The sequence below is a fragment of the Oncorhynchus kisutch genome, linkage group LG18, assembly GCF_002021735.2.
Source record: "Oncorhynchus kisutch isolate 150728-3 linkage group LG18, Okis_V2, whole genome shotgun sequence".
In the NCBI taxonomy this organism is placed as follows: domain Eukaryota; kingdom Metazoa; phylum Chordata; class Actinopteri; order Salmoniformes; family Salmonidae; genus Oncorhynchus; species Oncorhynchus kisutch.
The window spans coordinates 63,631,831-63,647,824 of NC_034191.2; the positions used below are offsets into that span (position 1 = coordinate 63,631,831).

The window sequence follows — 15,994 nt, forward strand, 5'->3', positions numbered from 1 at the left end:
GCAGAAGGGACTGGTGCTTCAAATACAGCAGATCTGTAACATCTCAGGTGCATGTGACAATAAAACATACACACTGAGTGTACAAAACATTAAGGACACCCCCCCCCCCCTACCCAGGTCAAAGGTCATGCCAATTCACCTTCTAAATGGCACACACACAGGGCACATTCCATGTCTCAGTTGAGCGAATGTTTTCACACTTTTACAGTGTTAGTTTTTTGTAGAATATGATATAAAACACAAGAAAAACTGAATTTTGACTGCACTGGGCCTTTAAAACTGCAACATTTTCTCTCAGCTCCACGCTAAACTGTGTAGAATTGACCATATTCAATCCACCAAACAGAAAAATTAACAGAGTAATGGGAAAGGCATTTTGTGTTCACCCCGCAAGGTTCTCATTCTTGACATTTTACAATGACTTCCAGATTCAACAGGGAATGCCGTAAGTTATCCCACAGAGAGGCTCCTGGGATTGGTCAGTCTGAGAAATAGAAACCACAGGATTTATGTGTGGAATCTCTACGATCCAGTGAGGTGGGGTTTAGAAGTATTATCCTCCTGCGTGTGTGTGTGTGGGGGGGGGGGGGGGGTTCATGAAATAATTTGTATTACAAAACCCTTTCTGGGTCCTAATGGTACCCACTGTCTGGAACATGAATAGGGGAATGCAGATTTCTAGTGTATCAGGATTTTTCACACCAAATTTACACATCCGTTGTTTAGGTCAGGGAATCATTGCAGCTTATTAGAATTTGTTTGGGTGAGTTCTTTTTTGGTTAGGGTTGTATCTGACCACACACATACAAGGACACAGCTGTTTGTTCACCCAAACCTGCCCACGATTGCTAATAACCAGTGGTGGAAAAAGTCATCAAAAGTCATACGGTAGTAAAAGTAAAGATACCTTCATAGAAAATGACTCAAGTAAAAGTGAGTTTAGTGACTCTGCCAGATCAGAGGCAGAAGGGATGATCAAGGATGTTCTCTTGATAAGTGCGTGAACTGGACCATTTTCCTGTCAAAATGTAACAAGTACTTTTTGGGTGTCAGGGAAAATGTATGGAGTAAAAAGTACATTATCTTCTTTAGTAAAAGTAAAAGTTGTACAGATACCCCCAAAAATGATTTAAGTAGTACTTTAAAGTATTTTTACTTAAGTACTTTACACCACTGCTAATAACCCATCTGCAACCTCCCGACTATATGTGATGAAGTGAAAATCTGGGGGACGCACCCAACCCTAACCAGGTAATAATAGAAAATGTGCAGTACAGTCAAAGATGGGATAATTCATTTTTGACAGGTCTTAAAGATAAATATATGTTTCTGATTATAATTTGCAAAATTTTGGTAGGCTATTAGTTAGTCAACTTGTCTATTATTAGATACATGCAACTTTTCTTCTGTTACTACTTGTTGCCCTGGAAAACTAAATAAACCATTGCTCACCAGAATAATGGCATACAGTGACCGAATGTACATTCAATCTCGTTGTCATCTGTAAAATTTGTTTTGGCTTTCCTCTTTCTCTCACGCAGAAAATACATTTAGGGATAAAATGTAATAACAAAAAAAAACTGGAAAGATTTTCCATACAACATTTCCAAATGACATCAGTTTGACTGGTTTTAAGGAAGTTAAATTAAGTTTGGCTTGGATGTATATTTAATGTAGTTGAAATACTATCAGCTTTTATGATGCTGATTAAGACTGCACCTTTACAGACGGTCCCTAACCGCACATTCATTTCCTCAAGATGCTGAAAGAAAGAAATAATAGTTCTCCGATCCTGTTCCAGAGTCAAAATGTTATAGGCCTACAGTCAGTGTCCAAATTTCAGGTCCGTGTTCCGTGTACTGGAAAATGTTCCGGGAAGCCTCAGATAATAACATCGATTTTTACGCTGCCTCGGAGAGTGAGTTTATAAGGAAGTGTATTGGAGATGTTGTACCCACTGCGACTATTAAAATCTACCCCAACCAGAAACCGTTGATAGACGGCAGCATTCATGCAAAACTGAAAGCGCGAACCACCGCATTCAACTATGGAAAGAGGTCGGGGAATACGGCCGAATATAAACAGTGTTGTTATTCCTGTTTGGCCCTGTCCGGGGGTGTCCTCGGATGGGGCAACAGTGTCTCCTGACCCCTCCTGTCTCAGCCTGCAGTATTTATGCTGCAGTAGTTTATGTGTTGGGGGGCTAGGGTCAGTTTGTTATATCTGGAGTACTTCTCCTGTCCTATTCGGTGTCCTGTGTGAATTTAAGTGTGCTCTCTCTAATTCTCTCTTTCTTTCTCTCTCTCGGTGGACCTGAGCCCTAGGACCATGCCTCAGGACTACCTGACATGATGACTCCTTGCTGTCCCCAGTCCACCTGGCCATGCTGCTGCTCCAGTTTCAACTGTTCTGCCTTATTATTATTTGACCATGCTGGTCATTTATGAACATTTGAACATCTTGGCCATGTTCTGTTATAATCTCCACCCGGCACAGCCAGTAGAGGACTGGCCACCCCACATAGCCTGGTTCCTCTCTAGGTTTCTTCCTAGGTTTGGGCCTTTCTAGGGAGCTTTTCCTAGCCACCGTGCTTCTACACCTGCATTGCTTGCTGTTTGGGGTTTTAGGCTGGGTTTCTGTACAGCACTTTGAGATATCAGCCGATGTACGAAGGGCATACATTTGATGCCCCGATGTACGAAGGGCATACATTTGATTTGATTTGATGTTCCCTCCGCAAGGCAATCAAACATGCAAAATGTCGGTATAGGGACAAAATGGAGTCTCAATTCAGCAGCCCAGACACAAGACGTCTGTGGCAGAGTCACCAGCCATGTCACGGACACCGATGTCTTGCTTCCAGACAAGCTAAACACCTTCTTTGCCCGCTTTTCTGGATAATACAGTGCCACTGACACGGCCCGCTATCAAGGACTGCACCCCCCCCTCTCCTTCTCCGTGGCCAACATGAGCAAGACATTTAAACATGTTAACCCTCGCAAGGCTGCTGGCCCAGACGGCATCCCTAGCCGCATCCTCAGAGCATGCGCAGACTAGCTGACTGGTGTGTTTACGGACATATTCAATCGCTCCCTATCCCAGTCTGCTGTCCCCACATGCTTCAAGATGGATACCATTGTTCCTGTACCAAAGAAGACAAAGATAACTGAACTAAATGACTATCGCCCCGTAGCACTCACTTCTGTCATCATGAAGTGCGAAGTCATATCACCTCCACCTTACCTACAAAACTTGAGTTTGCATACCGCCCCAACAGGTCCACAGACCTATCCCATCTGGACAAGAGGAATACCTATGTAGGAATGCTGTTCATTGACTACAGCTCAGCATTCAACACCAGAGTACCCTCCAAGCTCATCATTAAGCTTAAGGCACTGGGTCTCAACCTGCCCTGCGCAATTGGGACCTGGACTTTCTGACGGGACGCCCCCAGATGGTGAAGGTAGGAAACAACATCTCCACTTCGCTGTTCCTCAACACTTGGGGCCCACAAGGGTGTGTGCTCAGCCCCCTCCTATACTCCCTGTTCACCCATGACTGTGTGGCCATGCACGCCTCCAATTCAATCATCAAGTTTGCAGACGACACAACAGTAGTGGGCTTGATTACCAACAATGACGAGACAGCCTACAGGGAGGAGGTGAGGGCACTCAGAGTGTGGTGTCAGGAAAACAACCTCTCACTCAACGTCACTAAACAAAGGAGATGATCGTGGACTTCAGGAAACAGCAGAGGGAGCACCCCTCTATCCACATCGACGGGACAGTAGTGGTGAACGTGGAAAGTTTTAAGTTCCTTGGTGTACATATCACGGACAAACTGAAATGGTCCACCAACACAGACACCATAGTGAAGAAGGTGAAACAGTGCCGCTTCAAACTCAGGAGGCTGAAGAAATTTGCCTTGTCACCTAAAACCCTCACAAACTTTTACAGATTCACAATCGAGAGCATCCTGTTGGGCTGTATCATCGCCTGGTATGGCAACTGCACCGCCCTCAATCACAAGGCTCTCCAGAGGGAAGTGCGGCCTGCCCAACACATCACCAGGTGCAAACTACCTGCCCTCCAGGACACCTACAGCACCTGATGTCACAGGAAGGCCAAAAGGATCATCAAGGAAAATAACCACCTGAGCCACAGCCAATTCACCCCACTATCATCCAGAACGCGAGGTCAGTACAGGTGCATCAAAGCTGGGACCAAGAGACTGAAAAACAGCTTCTATCTCAAGGCCATCAGACTGTTAAACAGCCATCACTAACATAAAGAGGCTGCTGCCAACATACAGACCCAAATCACCGGTCACTTGCCTATGTCACACGGCCATCGCTCATCCATATATTTTATGTACCTATTCTTATTCCATCCCTTCACATTTGTGTGTATTAGATAGTTGTTGTGAATTTGTTAGATTACTTGTTAGATATTACTGGGTTGTCGGAAGTAGAAGCACAAGCATTTCGCTACACTCGCAAAAACATCTGCTAACCATGCGTATGTGATAAATAACATTTTATTTGACTTGAGGTAGACTACTATTCCATTTAACTCATCTAAACAGTACAGTTCCCTTGATGTGCTAGTTGAAGTCCCCGCCTTGTGACTATATCACATATACTGTAATATAACCGGCACTGCTATCATCCACATTTACCACTTCACCAAATCTTTCCCAAACATTAGGCTACTTTTCTGGCCCTCCATCGCAGCTTTTCTCTTATTGAATTCAACTCTGACAGTGCTCTTTTTGCCTCAGTAAATCAACGTGAACTTTTTTCTGCCCAAGTTCACAAAATCATTTGGCAATTGGCGCATTTGGCAGTTGACATATCTCATTTTGGCATTAACGTGAGGCATCTGGCTCCTGGGATTAACAGAATGTGGGAAAGAGAAAGAGTGATGGAGAGAGGGAGGGATGGAGAGACAGAACAATGGAAATGAAGGGAGGCCATATACTAAAACTGCTCCCTAGACACTGGAAGGAGACACACATCTGGAACTAAAAGGACCAATAAAAATTCTACAAACCCAGTATTCGCCTTAGAATTTCAGCAATAAGAAACAACAGTAGTAAGAGTCTTCAGAAACCATACAGAATAGCAGAAAAACACAAGTATTAGGAAACAAGTATCTGTTATTGAACTGCAATCCAATACTTTATTTACATATACCTACACCATGGCCATTTTAATAGTCAAAACGAGTTGAGGATTTTCATTAGGTTGATCTCGATCTTAATAATGATTTTGATCAATAACTGATTTGATTACATGGAAAAAGGTATCAGCAAACTGTACATGGATGGATGTGTTGGTCTTGCTGTATTAGTTAAGGAGTATTCCTCCCTCTAGTGGGCTATTTCTGTCTCCTCAAACCACTAAAACCTGTATCCAAACTCCTCTATCCTATAGCCTCTAACAAGCTTCCTCTCCAGACAGAATTAACTAGATAATAGACAAGACACTGTTTATTGACATGATCTGTGAGCCAATAGGACCTGTGCTGTACTTTATATATTTAATTTCCCGTCTAGAAAAGTAATTTGAGCAATGAATCAAAAGAAACAAGCACGTAGCAACTGCAGAACATACTAGAACAACTATATCCCTCTCTACCTCTCACTCTCTGTCTCCCTCAATCTCTTTACCCTCTCTCTCTCTCTCTTTCTCTCTCTCTCTCTCTCCTTTCCTCTCCTCTTTCTCTCTCTCTTCTACTCTACCTCGCTCTCTCTCTCTCTCTTTCTACTGTGTCTGGTATTGAAACAGACGGATTCTCCAGAGAGCAGAGGGATGCTAGAGAGACGAGACTAATGTGGGAACACAGGCCATTACACTGATTGGAGGATCATGTTAATGTTTTTTGGGCAGCGGAGAAAGGAGAGAGAAAAAAAGAGGAGATTAGATGAGAGGAGCAGAGCAGAGAGGAGAGGAGTGGAGGGAAAAGGAGGGGAGGGGAGAGAGTGAAGATGAGAGGAGAGGGCAAGGGATGGGGAGGAGCAGAGAGGACAGGAAAGGTGGCTGTGCTGAGAAACCAATAAGTAATTCTAGTGTCATTGATCTGTGTGTGTGTGTGTGTGTGTGTGTGTGTGTGTGTGTGTGTGTGTGTGTGTGTGTGTGTGTGTGTGTGTGTGTGTGTGTGTGTGTGTGTGTGTGTGTGTGTGTGTGTGTGTGAGACCAAAGAGCCATCATTCAGCGTGGTCTGAATATCAAATCAAATCAAATTTTATTTGTCATATTCGCCGAATACAATAGGGGTAGACCTTAACGTGAAATGCTTTTTTACAAGCACTAAACCAACAACAAAGTCCAAGAAATAGAGTTAAGAAAAAGTAATAAATAAACAAAAGTAAAAAATGTAATTAAAAGTAACACAATAAAGTAAAAATAACGAGGCTAAATACAGGAGTTACCAGTACTGAGTCAATGTTCGGGGGTACAGGTTAGACAAGGTCATTTGTACATGAAGGTAGGGGAAAAGTGACTATGCATAGATATTGAACAGCGAGTAGCAGCAGTGTAAAAACGATGTAAATAGTCCGGGTGGCCATTTGATTAATTGTTCAGCAGTCATGGATAGAAGCTGTTAAAGAGCCTTTTGGACCTAGAGGTGGCGCTCCAGTAGCGCTTGCCATGCGATAGCAGAGAGAACAGTCTATGACTTGGGTGACTGGAGTCTTCAACAATGTTTTTGGCCTTCCTCTGACACCGCTCGGATACCGAGCAGTTGCCATACCAGGCGGTGATGGATGCTCTCGATGACGCAGCTGTAAAACTTTCAGAGGATCTGGCGACCCATGACAAATCTGTTCAGTCTTCTGAGGGGGAAGAGGTTTTGTCGTGCCCTCTTCACTGCTGACTTTGGACCATGATAGTTTGTTGGTGATGTGGACACCAAGGAGCTTGAAACCCTCGACCCGCTCAACCACAGCCCCGAATGGTTGCGTGTTCGGCCCTCCTTTTCCTGTAGTCCACGATCAGCTCCTTTGTCTTGCTCACGTTGAGGGAGAGTTTGTTGTCCTGGCACCACACTGCCAGGTCTCTGACCTCCTTCCTATAGGATGTCTCATCGTTGTCACAGTTGTGTCGTCAGAAAACGTAATGATGGTGTTGGAGTCATGCTTGGCCATGCAGTCGTGGGTGAACAGGTAGTACAGGAGGGGACTAAGCACGCACCTCGTTTTGAGGATCAGCGTTGCAGATGTGTTGTTGCCTACCCTTACCACCTGGGTGAATATGTCAGTGAAGACACTTGCCAGTTGGTCCGCGCATGCTCTGAGTACACGTCCTGGTAATCCGTCTGGCCCTGCGGCCTTGTGAATGTTGACCTGTTTAAAGGTCTTGCTCACATCGGCTACGGAGATCGTGATCACACAGTCGTCAGGAACAGTTGGTACTCTCATGCATGCTTGAGTGTTGATTGCCTCATAGCAAGCATAAAAGGCGTTTAGCCCGTCTGCTAGGCTCGTGCCACTGGGAGGCTCCCAGCTGGGTTTCCCTTTGTAGTATGTAATAGTTTGCACGCCCTGCCACACCCGATGAGCGTCAGAGCCTGTGTAGTAGGATTCAATCTTAGTCCTGAATTAACCCTTTACCTCTTTGATGGTTCGTCTGAGGGCATAATGGGATTTCTTATAAGTTCCAGCCTTTAGATCGTTGAGGGAGTTGCATGTGGCTTCTGGTTGGGATATGTACGTACGGTCACTGTGGGGACGAAGTTGTTGATGCACTTATTGATGAAGCCGGTGACTAGGTGGTATACTCTTCAATACCATTGGATGAATCCTGGAACATATTTCAGTCTGTGCTAGCAAAACAGTCCTGTAGCGTAGCATCCGCGTCATCTGATTGGCATAGACTTCTGTATTGAGCGAGTCACTGGGACTACCTGCTTTATTTTTTCTTGTAAGCAGGAATCAGGAGGATATAATTATGGTCAGATTTGCCAAATGGAGGGCGAGGGAGAGCTTTGTATGCATCTCTGTGTGTGGAGTAAAGGTGGTCTAGAGTTTTCTTCCTCTGGTTGCACATGTGACATGCTGGTAGAAATGAGGTAAAATGGATTTAAGTTCGCCTGCATTAAATTCCCAGGCCACTAGGAGCGCCGTTTCTGGATGAGCATTTTCTTGTTTGTTTATGGCCTTTTACAGCTCGTTGAGTGTGTTCTTAGTGCCAGCATCTATTTGTGGTGTAAGTAGACAGCAATGAAAAAATATAGATGAAAACTCTTGGTAGATAGTGTGGTCTACAGCTTATCATGAGGTATTCTACCTCAGGTGAGCAATACCTCGAGACTTTCTTAATATTAGACATCGCACCCTGGCTGTTATTGACAAATAGACACACACCACCATCCCTCATCTTACCAGACGTAGCTGCTCTGTCCTGCCGATGCACGGAGAAGCCAGCCTACTGTATATTATCTGTGTCGTCATTCAGCCATGACTCTGTGAAAAAGATATTACAGTTTTAAATGTCCCGTTGGTAGGATAGTCTCGAACGGGGATCATCAAGTTTATTCTCCAGTGATTTCACGTTGGCCAATAGAACAGATGGTAGAGGTGGGTTACCCACTCACCAACAAATTCTCACAAGGACCCTCAAGGACCCAGATCTCTGCCCCCTGTATTTCCGTCTTTTCTTCACACGAATGACGAGGATTTGGACCTGGTCTTGGAGAAGCAGTACATCCTTTGCGTCGCTCATTAAAGAAAAAATGTTTTGTCCAGTTGGAGGTGCATAATCGCTGTTCTGATGTCTAGAAACTCTTTTCGGTCATAAGAGACGGTAGTAGCAACATTACGTACAAAATACGTTACAAACAATGCAGAAAAACACACAAAATAGAAAAGTTGGTTAAAATGGCAGCCATCCCCGCAGGCGCCATTATCATGATAGCAGACTGGTACAGATTGTTACAGTACCAGAGCACAGAAAGGGTGGTATAGAGAGGACATGCTGCGTCTTGAGTTACTAACTGCACAGCTACATATTCTAATCTGGTCTGGTCTTGTCTCGTCTATGCTAATCAATGCATTGCGTTGCTATTCTCTACTATTTAATTTGATTAAATTCTCTTCTGCAGAGCATCTGTTGTGGACTAACCAAAGACAGTGTGACCCTAAACTCTATCATCACAGAAGGAGGGCAGGAAATGATACAGGAAGTTATACACTAGTCTGGTTTTAGCCCAATGAGAAGTCAGGAAGTCCTGCTTGCTGAACTCCACCAATGAGGACTGACCTTTAGTTTTTTTTCTGGAATTGAGGCAATGCCATACATCAACTGTATTGTTATGCTGTTACATACAGTGCCTTCAGAAAGTATTCATATCCCTTCACTTATTTCACCTTTTGTTGTGTTAAAGCCTGAATTCAAAATGTATATTTCTTCTCACCTATCTACACATAATACACCATATTGACAAAGTGAAAACATGTTTTTAGAAATGTTTGCAAATGTATTGAAAATTAAATCCAGAAATATCTCATTTACATAAGTATTCACACTCCTGAGTTTCTACATGTTAGAATCACAGTTGGCAAGACTTACAGCTGTGAGTCTTTCTGGGTAAGTCTCTAAGAGCTTTGCACACCTGGATTGTATAATATTTGCTCATTATTCTTCAAAACGTTATTCAAACTCTGTCATATTGGTTGTTGATCATTGCTAGACAACCATTTTCAAGTCATGCCACTCAGGAACATTCACTGTCTTCTTGGTAAGCAACTCCAGTGTAGATTTGGCCTTGTGTTTTAGGTTATTGTCCTGCTGAAAGGTGAATTCATCTCCCAGTGTCTGGTGGAAAGCAGACTGAACCAGGTTTTCCTCTAGGATTTTGCCTGTGCTTAGTTCCATTCAGTTTTTTTTTATCCTGAAAAACTCCCCAGTCCTTAATGATTACAAGCATATCCATAACATGATGCAGCCCCCACCATGCTTGAAAATATGAAGAGTGGTACTCAGGGATGTTTTATGTCGGATTTGCCGCAAAACATAACACTTTGTATTCAGGACAAAAGTTAATTGCTTTGCCACATTATTGCAGTATTACTTTAGTGCCAAAACAGGACGCAAGTTTTGGAATATTTTTTTTCTGTACAGGCTTTTTTCTTTTCACTCTGTCAATTAGTTTAGTATTGTGGAGTATCTACAATGTTGTTGATCCATCCACAGTTTTATTGCATCACAGCCATTAAACTCTGTAACTGTTTTAAAGTCACCATTGGCCTCATAGTGAAATCTCTGAGCAGTTTCCTTCCTCTCCAGCAACTGAGTTAGGAAGGACACCTGTATCATTGTAGTGATTGGATGTAATGATACACCATACAAAAATGTAACAAATAACTTCACCATGCTCAAAGGGATATTCAATGCCTGCTTTTTATTTTATTTTTACTCATCTACCAACCGGTGCCCCTCTTTGAGAGGCATTGGAAAACCTCCCTGGTCTTTGTGGTTGAATCTGTGTTTGAAATTCACTACTCGACTGAGGGACCTTACAGCCAATTGTTTGTGTGGTGTACAGAGATGAGTTAGACATTGAAAAATCATGTTAAACACAATAACAAAAATGTAAAACATTATTTATTATTATACACAGGGTGAGTCCATGCAACTTATTATGTGACTTGTTAATCCGATTTTAAATACTGAATTTATTTAGGCTTGCCATAACAAAAGCACTTAAGATTTCAATTTTTTATAAATTTTTTAAAATGCTGAAAAATATAATTCCACTTTGACATTATGGGGTATTGTGTGTAGGCCAGCGAGAGAACAGTCTCAATTGAATCCATCTGAAATTCAACTGTAACAAATGTAACAAAATATGGAAAAGGTGTGTGAGTACTTTCTGATGGCACTGTAAATGATCTCTTACCTGTGCCTGAGGCTAGCAGGTAACACTGTCGCCCGCACCCCATACACGTTACCCCTCATCTATGTCTGTCACAATAAGATGAAAATACACCGAAAAAAATATACGTACAATGGGGTCCAAAATGATTGACACCCTTCATACAGTTGAGCAATAATGACTGTATAAAATAAATAATTCAAATACTGACCTTTATTTTAAGCTCCCAAAAAATGTGACATTTTATTTTATACTAATACAATTGCTCAGAGAGAGAGATTTTATTTAACAAGTAATACTTTTCTTCTAAAAAAGGTAAGGGTCAAAATTATTGACACCCCTAAAGATTTGTATAAAAAAAGTAGCCAAGAGTTTAGTATTTCGTCCCATATTCTTAGAATGCAATGACTATGTCAAGCTTGTTGGATGCATTTTCAGTTAGTTTTGGTTGTGTTTCAGATAATTTTGTGGCCAATACTAATGAATGTTAAATAATGTATTGTGACATTACTGAGTCATTGTCACGATCGTCGTTGTAATCATACTCAGACCAAAGAGCAGTGTGAAATCGGTTCGACGTCTTTTTATTTTAAGAGAACCGAACAAAAAACAATAAAGAATACACGACCAGTGAAGTTCATGCAGTGCTCACAGGCAACTACACAGAAACAATATCCCACAAAACACAGTGGGGAAATGGCTGCCTAAATATGATCCCCAATCAGAGACAACGATAAACAGCTGCCTCTGATTTGGAACCATACCAGGCCAACATAGAAATAAATACACTAGATCACCCTCCCTAGTCACACCGCGACCTAACCAAAATAGAGAATAAAAAGGCTCTCTATGGTCAGGGCGTGACAGTACCCCCCCCCCCCCCCCCAAAGGTGTGGACTCCGGACGCAAAACCTGACTCTATAGGGGAGGGTCCGGGTGGGCGTCTAGCGTTGGTGGCGGCTCCGGTGCGGGTGAAGTACCCACTCTGCTCGTGGATTTGCCAGCATCCGTGGCGGCTCTGGTGCGGGACTTTGCCCTCGCCCAGACCACGGGTCTGGCCATCGGAGCAGAGGAGGGCCCCGGCCATGGGGCTGGGTTGTACGCCGCACCCGGACTGGGCACCGGCGCCGAAGAAGGCTCTGGCCATGGAGCTGAGTTGACCGCCTGGACTGGGCACCGGCGCCAAGGAAGGTTCCTACCATGGAGCGGGACTGGACGCCATGCCTGGACTGGACATTGGCGCAGAGGAAGGCTCCTCCCATGGAGCGGGACCGGACGCCGTGCCTGGACTGGACATCGGTGCAGAGGAAGGCTCCTGCCACGGAGCGGGACCGGACGCCGTGCCTGGACTGGGAACCGGCGCAGAGGAAGGCTCCGGCCTTGGAGCGGGACTGGACGCCGTGCCTGGACTGGACATCAGCACAGAGGAAGGCTCCGGCCTTGGAGCGGGACTGGATGCCGTGCCTGGACTGGACATCGGCACAGAGGAAGGCTCCTGCCATGGAGTGGGACTGCACACCGTGCCTGGACTGGGCATTGGCACGGAGAAGGGCTCCTGCCATGGAGATGGACTGGACTCCGTGCTCGGACTGGGTATTGGCGCAGAGGAAGCGTGGGGCCGGCACAGTTGGCACCGGACTGGTGACACGCACTTCAGGGCGAGTGCGGGGAGCAGGCACAGGACATACCTGACTGGGAAGGCGCACTTGAGGGAGAGTGCGAGGAGCAGGAACAGGACGTACCGGACTGGGAAGGCACACTTGAGGGAGAGTGCGAGGAGCAGGCACAGGACGTACCGGACTGGGGACACGCACTTCAGGGACAGTGCGAGGAGGAGGCATAGGACGTACTGGGCTGTGGAGGCGCACTGGAGACCTGGTGCATAGAGCTGGCACAGATGGTGCCGGAACGATGACACACTCCGCACGGTGAGTGCGGGGAGCTGGCACAGGACTTACTGGGTTGTGGAGGCGCACTGGAGACCTGGTGCGTAGAACTGTCACAAATTGTACCGGGACGATGACACACTTCGCCCGGCGAGTGCGGGGAGCTGGCACAGAACGTACTGGGCTGTGGAGGCGCACTGGAGACCTGGTGCGTAGAACTGGCACAAATTGTACCGGAACGGTGACACACACTTCAGGGCGAGTGCGTGGAGGAGACACAGGACGTACCGGACTGGGGAGGCGCACTGGAGGCCAGATGCGTGAAACTGGTGCAGATGACACCGGACTGGTGTCACGCTCCTCAGCACGCCCGCTCTGCAGCACTCTCATCACCACCACCTCTCTCCAGAATCTTTCGTCGAGTTCCTCCTTCGACTCCCTGACGGTCTCTGGCTCATTCCTCGGCTCCGGCGACCACCCCGTGTGCCCCCCCCCTAAAAAAAATGTGTTTGGGCTGTCTTTTGGGCTTTCTACCTGGCAGCGAACCCCGGCATCGTCGCTGTCCTCCCTTCTCTCCTGCCGTCTGTTTCCACGACAGGCTTTCGTATCTTACTTCTTACTTGGGACTTCCTCCCAAGTCCAGGATATTCTCTCCTCGATCTCCTCCTGGGCACGCTGCTTGGTCCTGGTGTGGAGGGATCTTCTGCCACGATCGTCGTTGAAAATATACTCGGACCAACGTGCATTAGATCACCCACCCTAGTCACACCCCGACCTAACCAAAATAGAGAATAAAAAGGCTCTCTATGGTCAGGGCGTGACAGTCATAATGACATAGAAAGTTACAGAGGGTCAAAGATCATAACCCCCCATAAATGCTAACCTCCCCTGTTATTGGTAATGGTGAGAGGTAAGCAAGTCTTGGGGATTTGATCTTTGACCCTCTGTAACTTTCTCACTCATCATTATTGACGATTCATTCAGGATGATCTGTAATCATGGTAGCATCCACATTCATGTAGATGTCTTTAGAAACATATTATATTTTTTATTTACAATAAAAGTGACTCCAGAATGACATAATACATTATTTACCATTAATTTCTATTGCTCACAAAATCATCTGAAACACAACCAAAATGAACTGAAAAATGCAGTCACAAGCTTGATGTAGTCATTGCGCACTAGGAATATGGGACCAAATGCAAAAAATGTGACCACTTTATTTATAAGAATCTTTGAGTGTCAATAATTATGACCCTTACCTTTTGGGAAAAAAGTTGTATTATTTATTTTATACAGTTATTATTGCTCATCTTTATCAAAGGTGTTAATAATTTCAGACCCCACTGTATATTTAAAATGGTGATCCAGGGAGAGGACAGGTAAGACTGGACAGGATAGGAGAGGAGAGGACAGGTGAGACTGGACAGGATAGGAGGTCAGATTACAGGACAGGAGAGGAGAGGAGGGGACAGGGGAGGACTGGACAGGATAGGAGGTGAGAGGACAGGTGAGGACTGGACAGGATAGGAGGTTTGAGGACAGGAGAGGAGAGGAGGGGACAGGATAGGAGGTCAGAGGACAGGAGAGGAGAGGAGGTGAGAGGACAGGTGAGGACTGGACAGGATAGGAGATCAGAGGACAGGACAGGAGAGGAGGTGAGAGGACAGGTGAGGACTGGACAGGATATGAGGTCAGAGGACAGGACAGGAGAGGAGAGGAGGGGACAGGTGAGGACTGGACAGGATAGGAGGTCAGAGGACAGGACAGGAGAGGAGGTGAGAGGACAGATGAGGACTGGACAGGATAGGAGGTCAGAGGACAGGACAGGAGAGGAGGAAGGAGGACAGGTGAGGACTGGACAGGATAGGAAGTCAGAGGACAGGACAGGAGAGGAGAGGAGGGGACAGGAGCGGAGGGAGGGGAGGGGACAGGCCAGGCCAGGAGAGAAGGGGAGAGGACAGGATAGAAGGGTATAGGACAGGATAGGAGGGGAGTGTACAGGAGAAGAGGGGAGAGGAGAGGAGCGGAGGGGAGGAGAGGAGGGGAGTGGAGAAGGAAGGCGAGGAGGGGAGAGGACAGGACAGGAGAGGACATGAGAGGAGGGGAGGAGACATGAGCGGAGGGGAGGTGAAGGGGAGAGGACACTAGAGGAGGGGAGATGAGAGGGAAGAAGGGGAGAGGGCAGGAGAAGAGAGGAGGGGAGAGGAGATGGAAGGACGTCTCACCTATGATCCAGAGTATGAGCAGGTAGTCGATCATCTCCAGGGCAGGGCCCATGGTGTTCTTCTTGCCCTCGTTGTACACCAGAGAGTACAGGTTGATGAGCAGGAGGAAGGTGAAGTAGGAGGCACTGTGTATGATGAACTTGACGAAGGGCGTGTGGATGATATGGCCCACGCGGGAGCGCGGCACCACCAGGTAGCACAGGGAGAGCAGCGGCCACAGCACCGCCACGCTCAGTACTGTGGACATCTTCAGACACGTGTGTTTACGCCGGTAGCTGGCCGTCTCGCCGAACCAGACGGTGTTGAGGAACTGCTGGCAGTTGGACTGGGCCACAAACTGGAGGGGGTGGGGAGGAGGTGGTGCCATGCAGGGACAGTGGGAGGCGCCACAGAACAATGATGTGGATGGACATGTAGGAGTCAACAGGGAAACAAAGAGAGAAGAAGTAAAGGGTTATTCAGAATGGTAATTCATTCCAGAATACGGTACATGCACATTGTCAACAATGTGCTTTTTTATCACGTCTTGCCTTGGATTTGTTTTCTGTGGAAAACTGTGCATGATCCCCTCTTTATGGTTTGTTCCCAGTCATAACAAACTGTACTAATGTTATCCTCTGTGATCACATACCACCACTGACACAAAACAGAAATAGGAGGCATGTTTATCAAACACAGATTCAGTTAAGGCTATGAAGAGAAAGTGTTTAGGGCTCTGCTGCACAAGTTCTCTCTCCCTCTCTCTCTCTCTTTCTTTCTCTATCCCTCTTCCTTTCTCTCTTCCAGGTTCTGGTACCAGAGGAGCTCTTATTAGCATAATTTCTCAATGTGAGACAGAATGGTAGCAGCATGCTCGAGCCTCACTGTGATATAAAATATAATCCAAACACAACCTGCCAGGCTGAGCAAGCACAGTTATAAATAAAAGAACAGCTTCAAACATCCACCCTCATAACAGTCTGTCTCTGCCTCTCTGTCTCTGCTCTGGTTTAAGCTGGTC

The 15,994-nt window shown here is 45.8% G+C and overlaps 1 protein-coding gene across 1 annotated transcript in view; it reads right to left on the minus strand.

The window, feature by feature from the left end:
* Positions 1-15,994, minus strand: part of trpc1 (transient receptor potential cation channel, subfamily C, member 1) — a 49,030-nt gene that overhangs the window by 7,646 nt on the left and 25,390 nt on the right. The window contains exon 7 of the mRNA XM_031796464.1: positions 14,995-15,331. Coding sequence (XP_031652324.1) covers positions 14,995-15,331 — 337 coding nt within the window. The remainder of the gene's footprint in view (positions 1-14,994; positions 15,332-15,994) is intronic.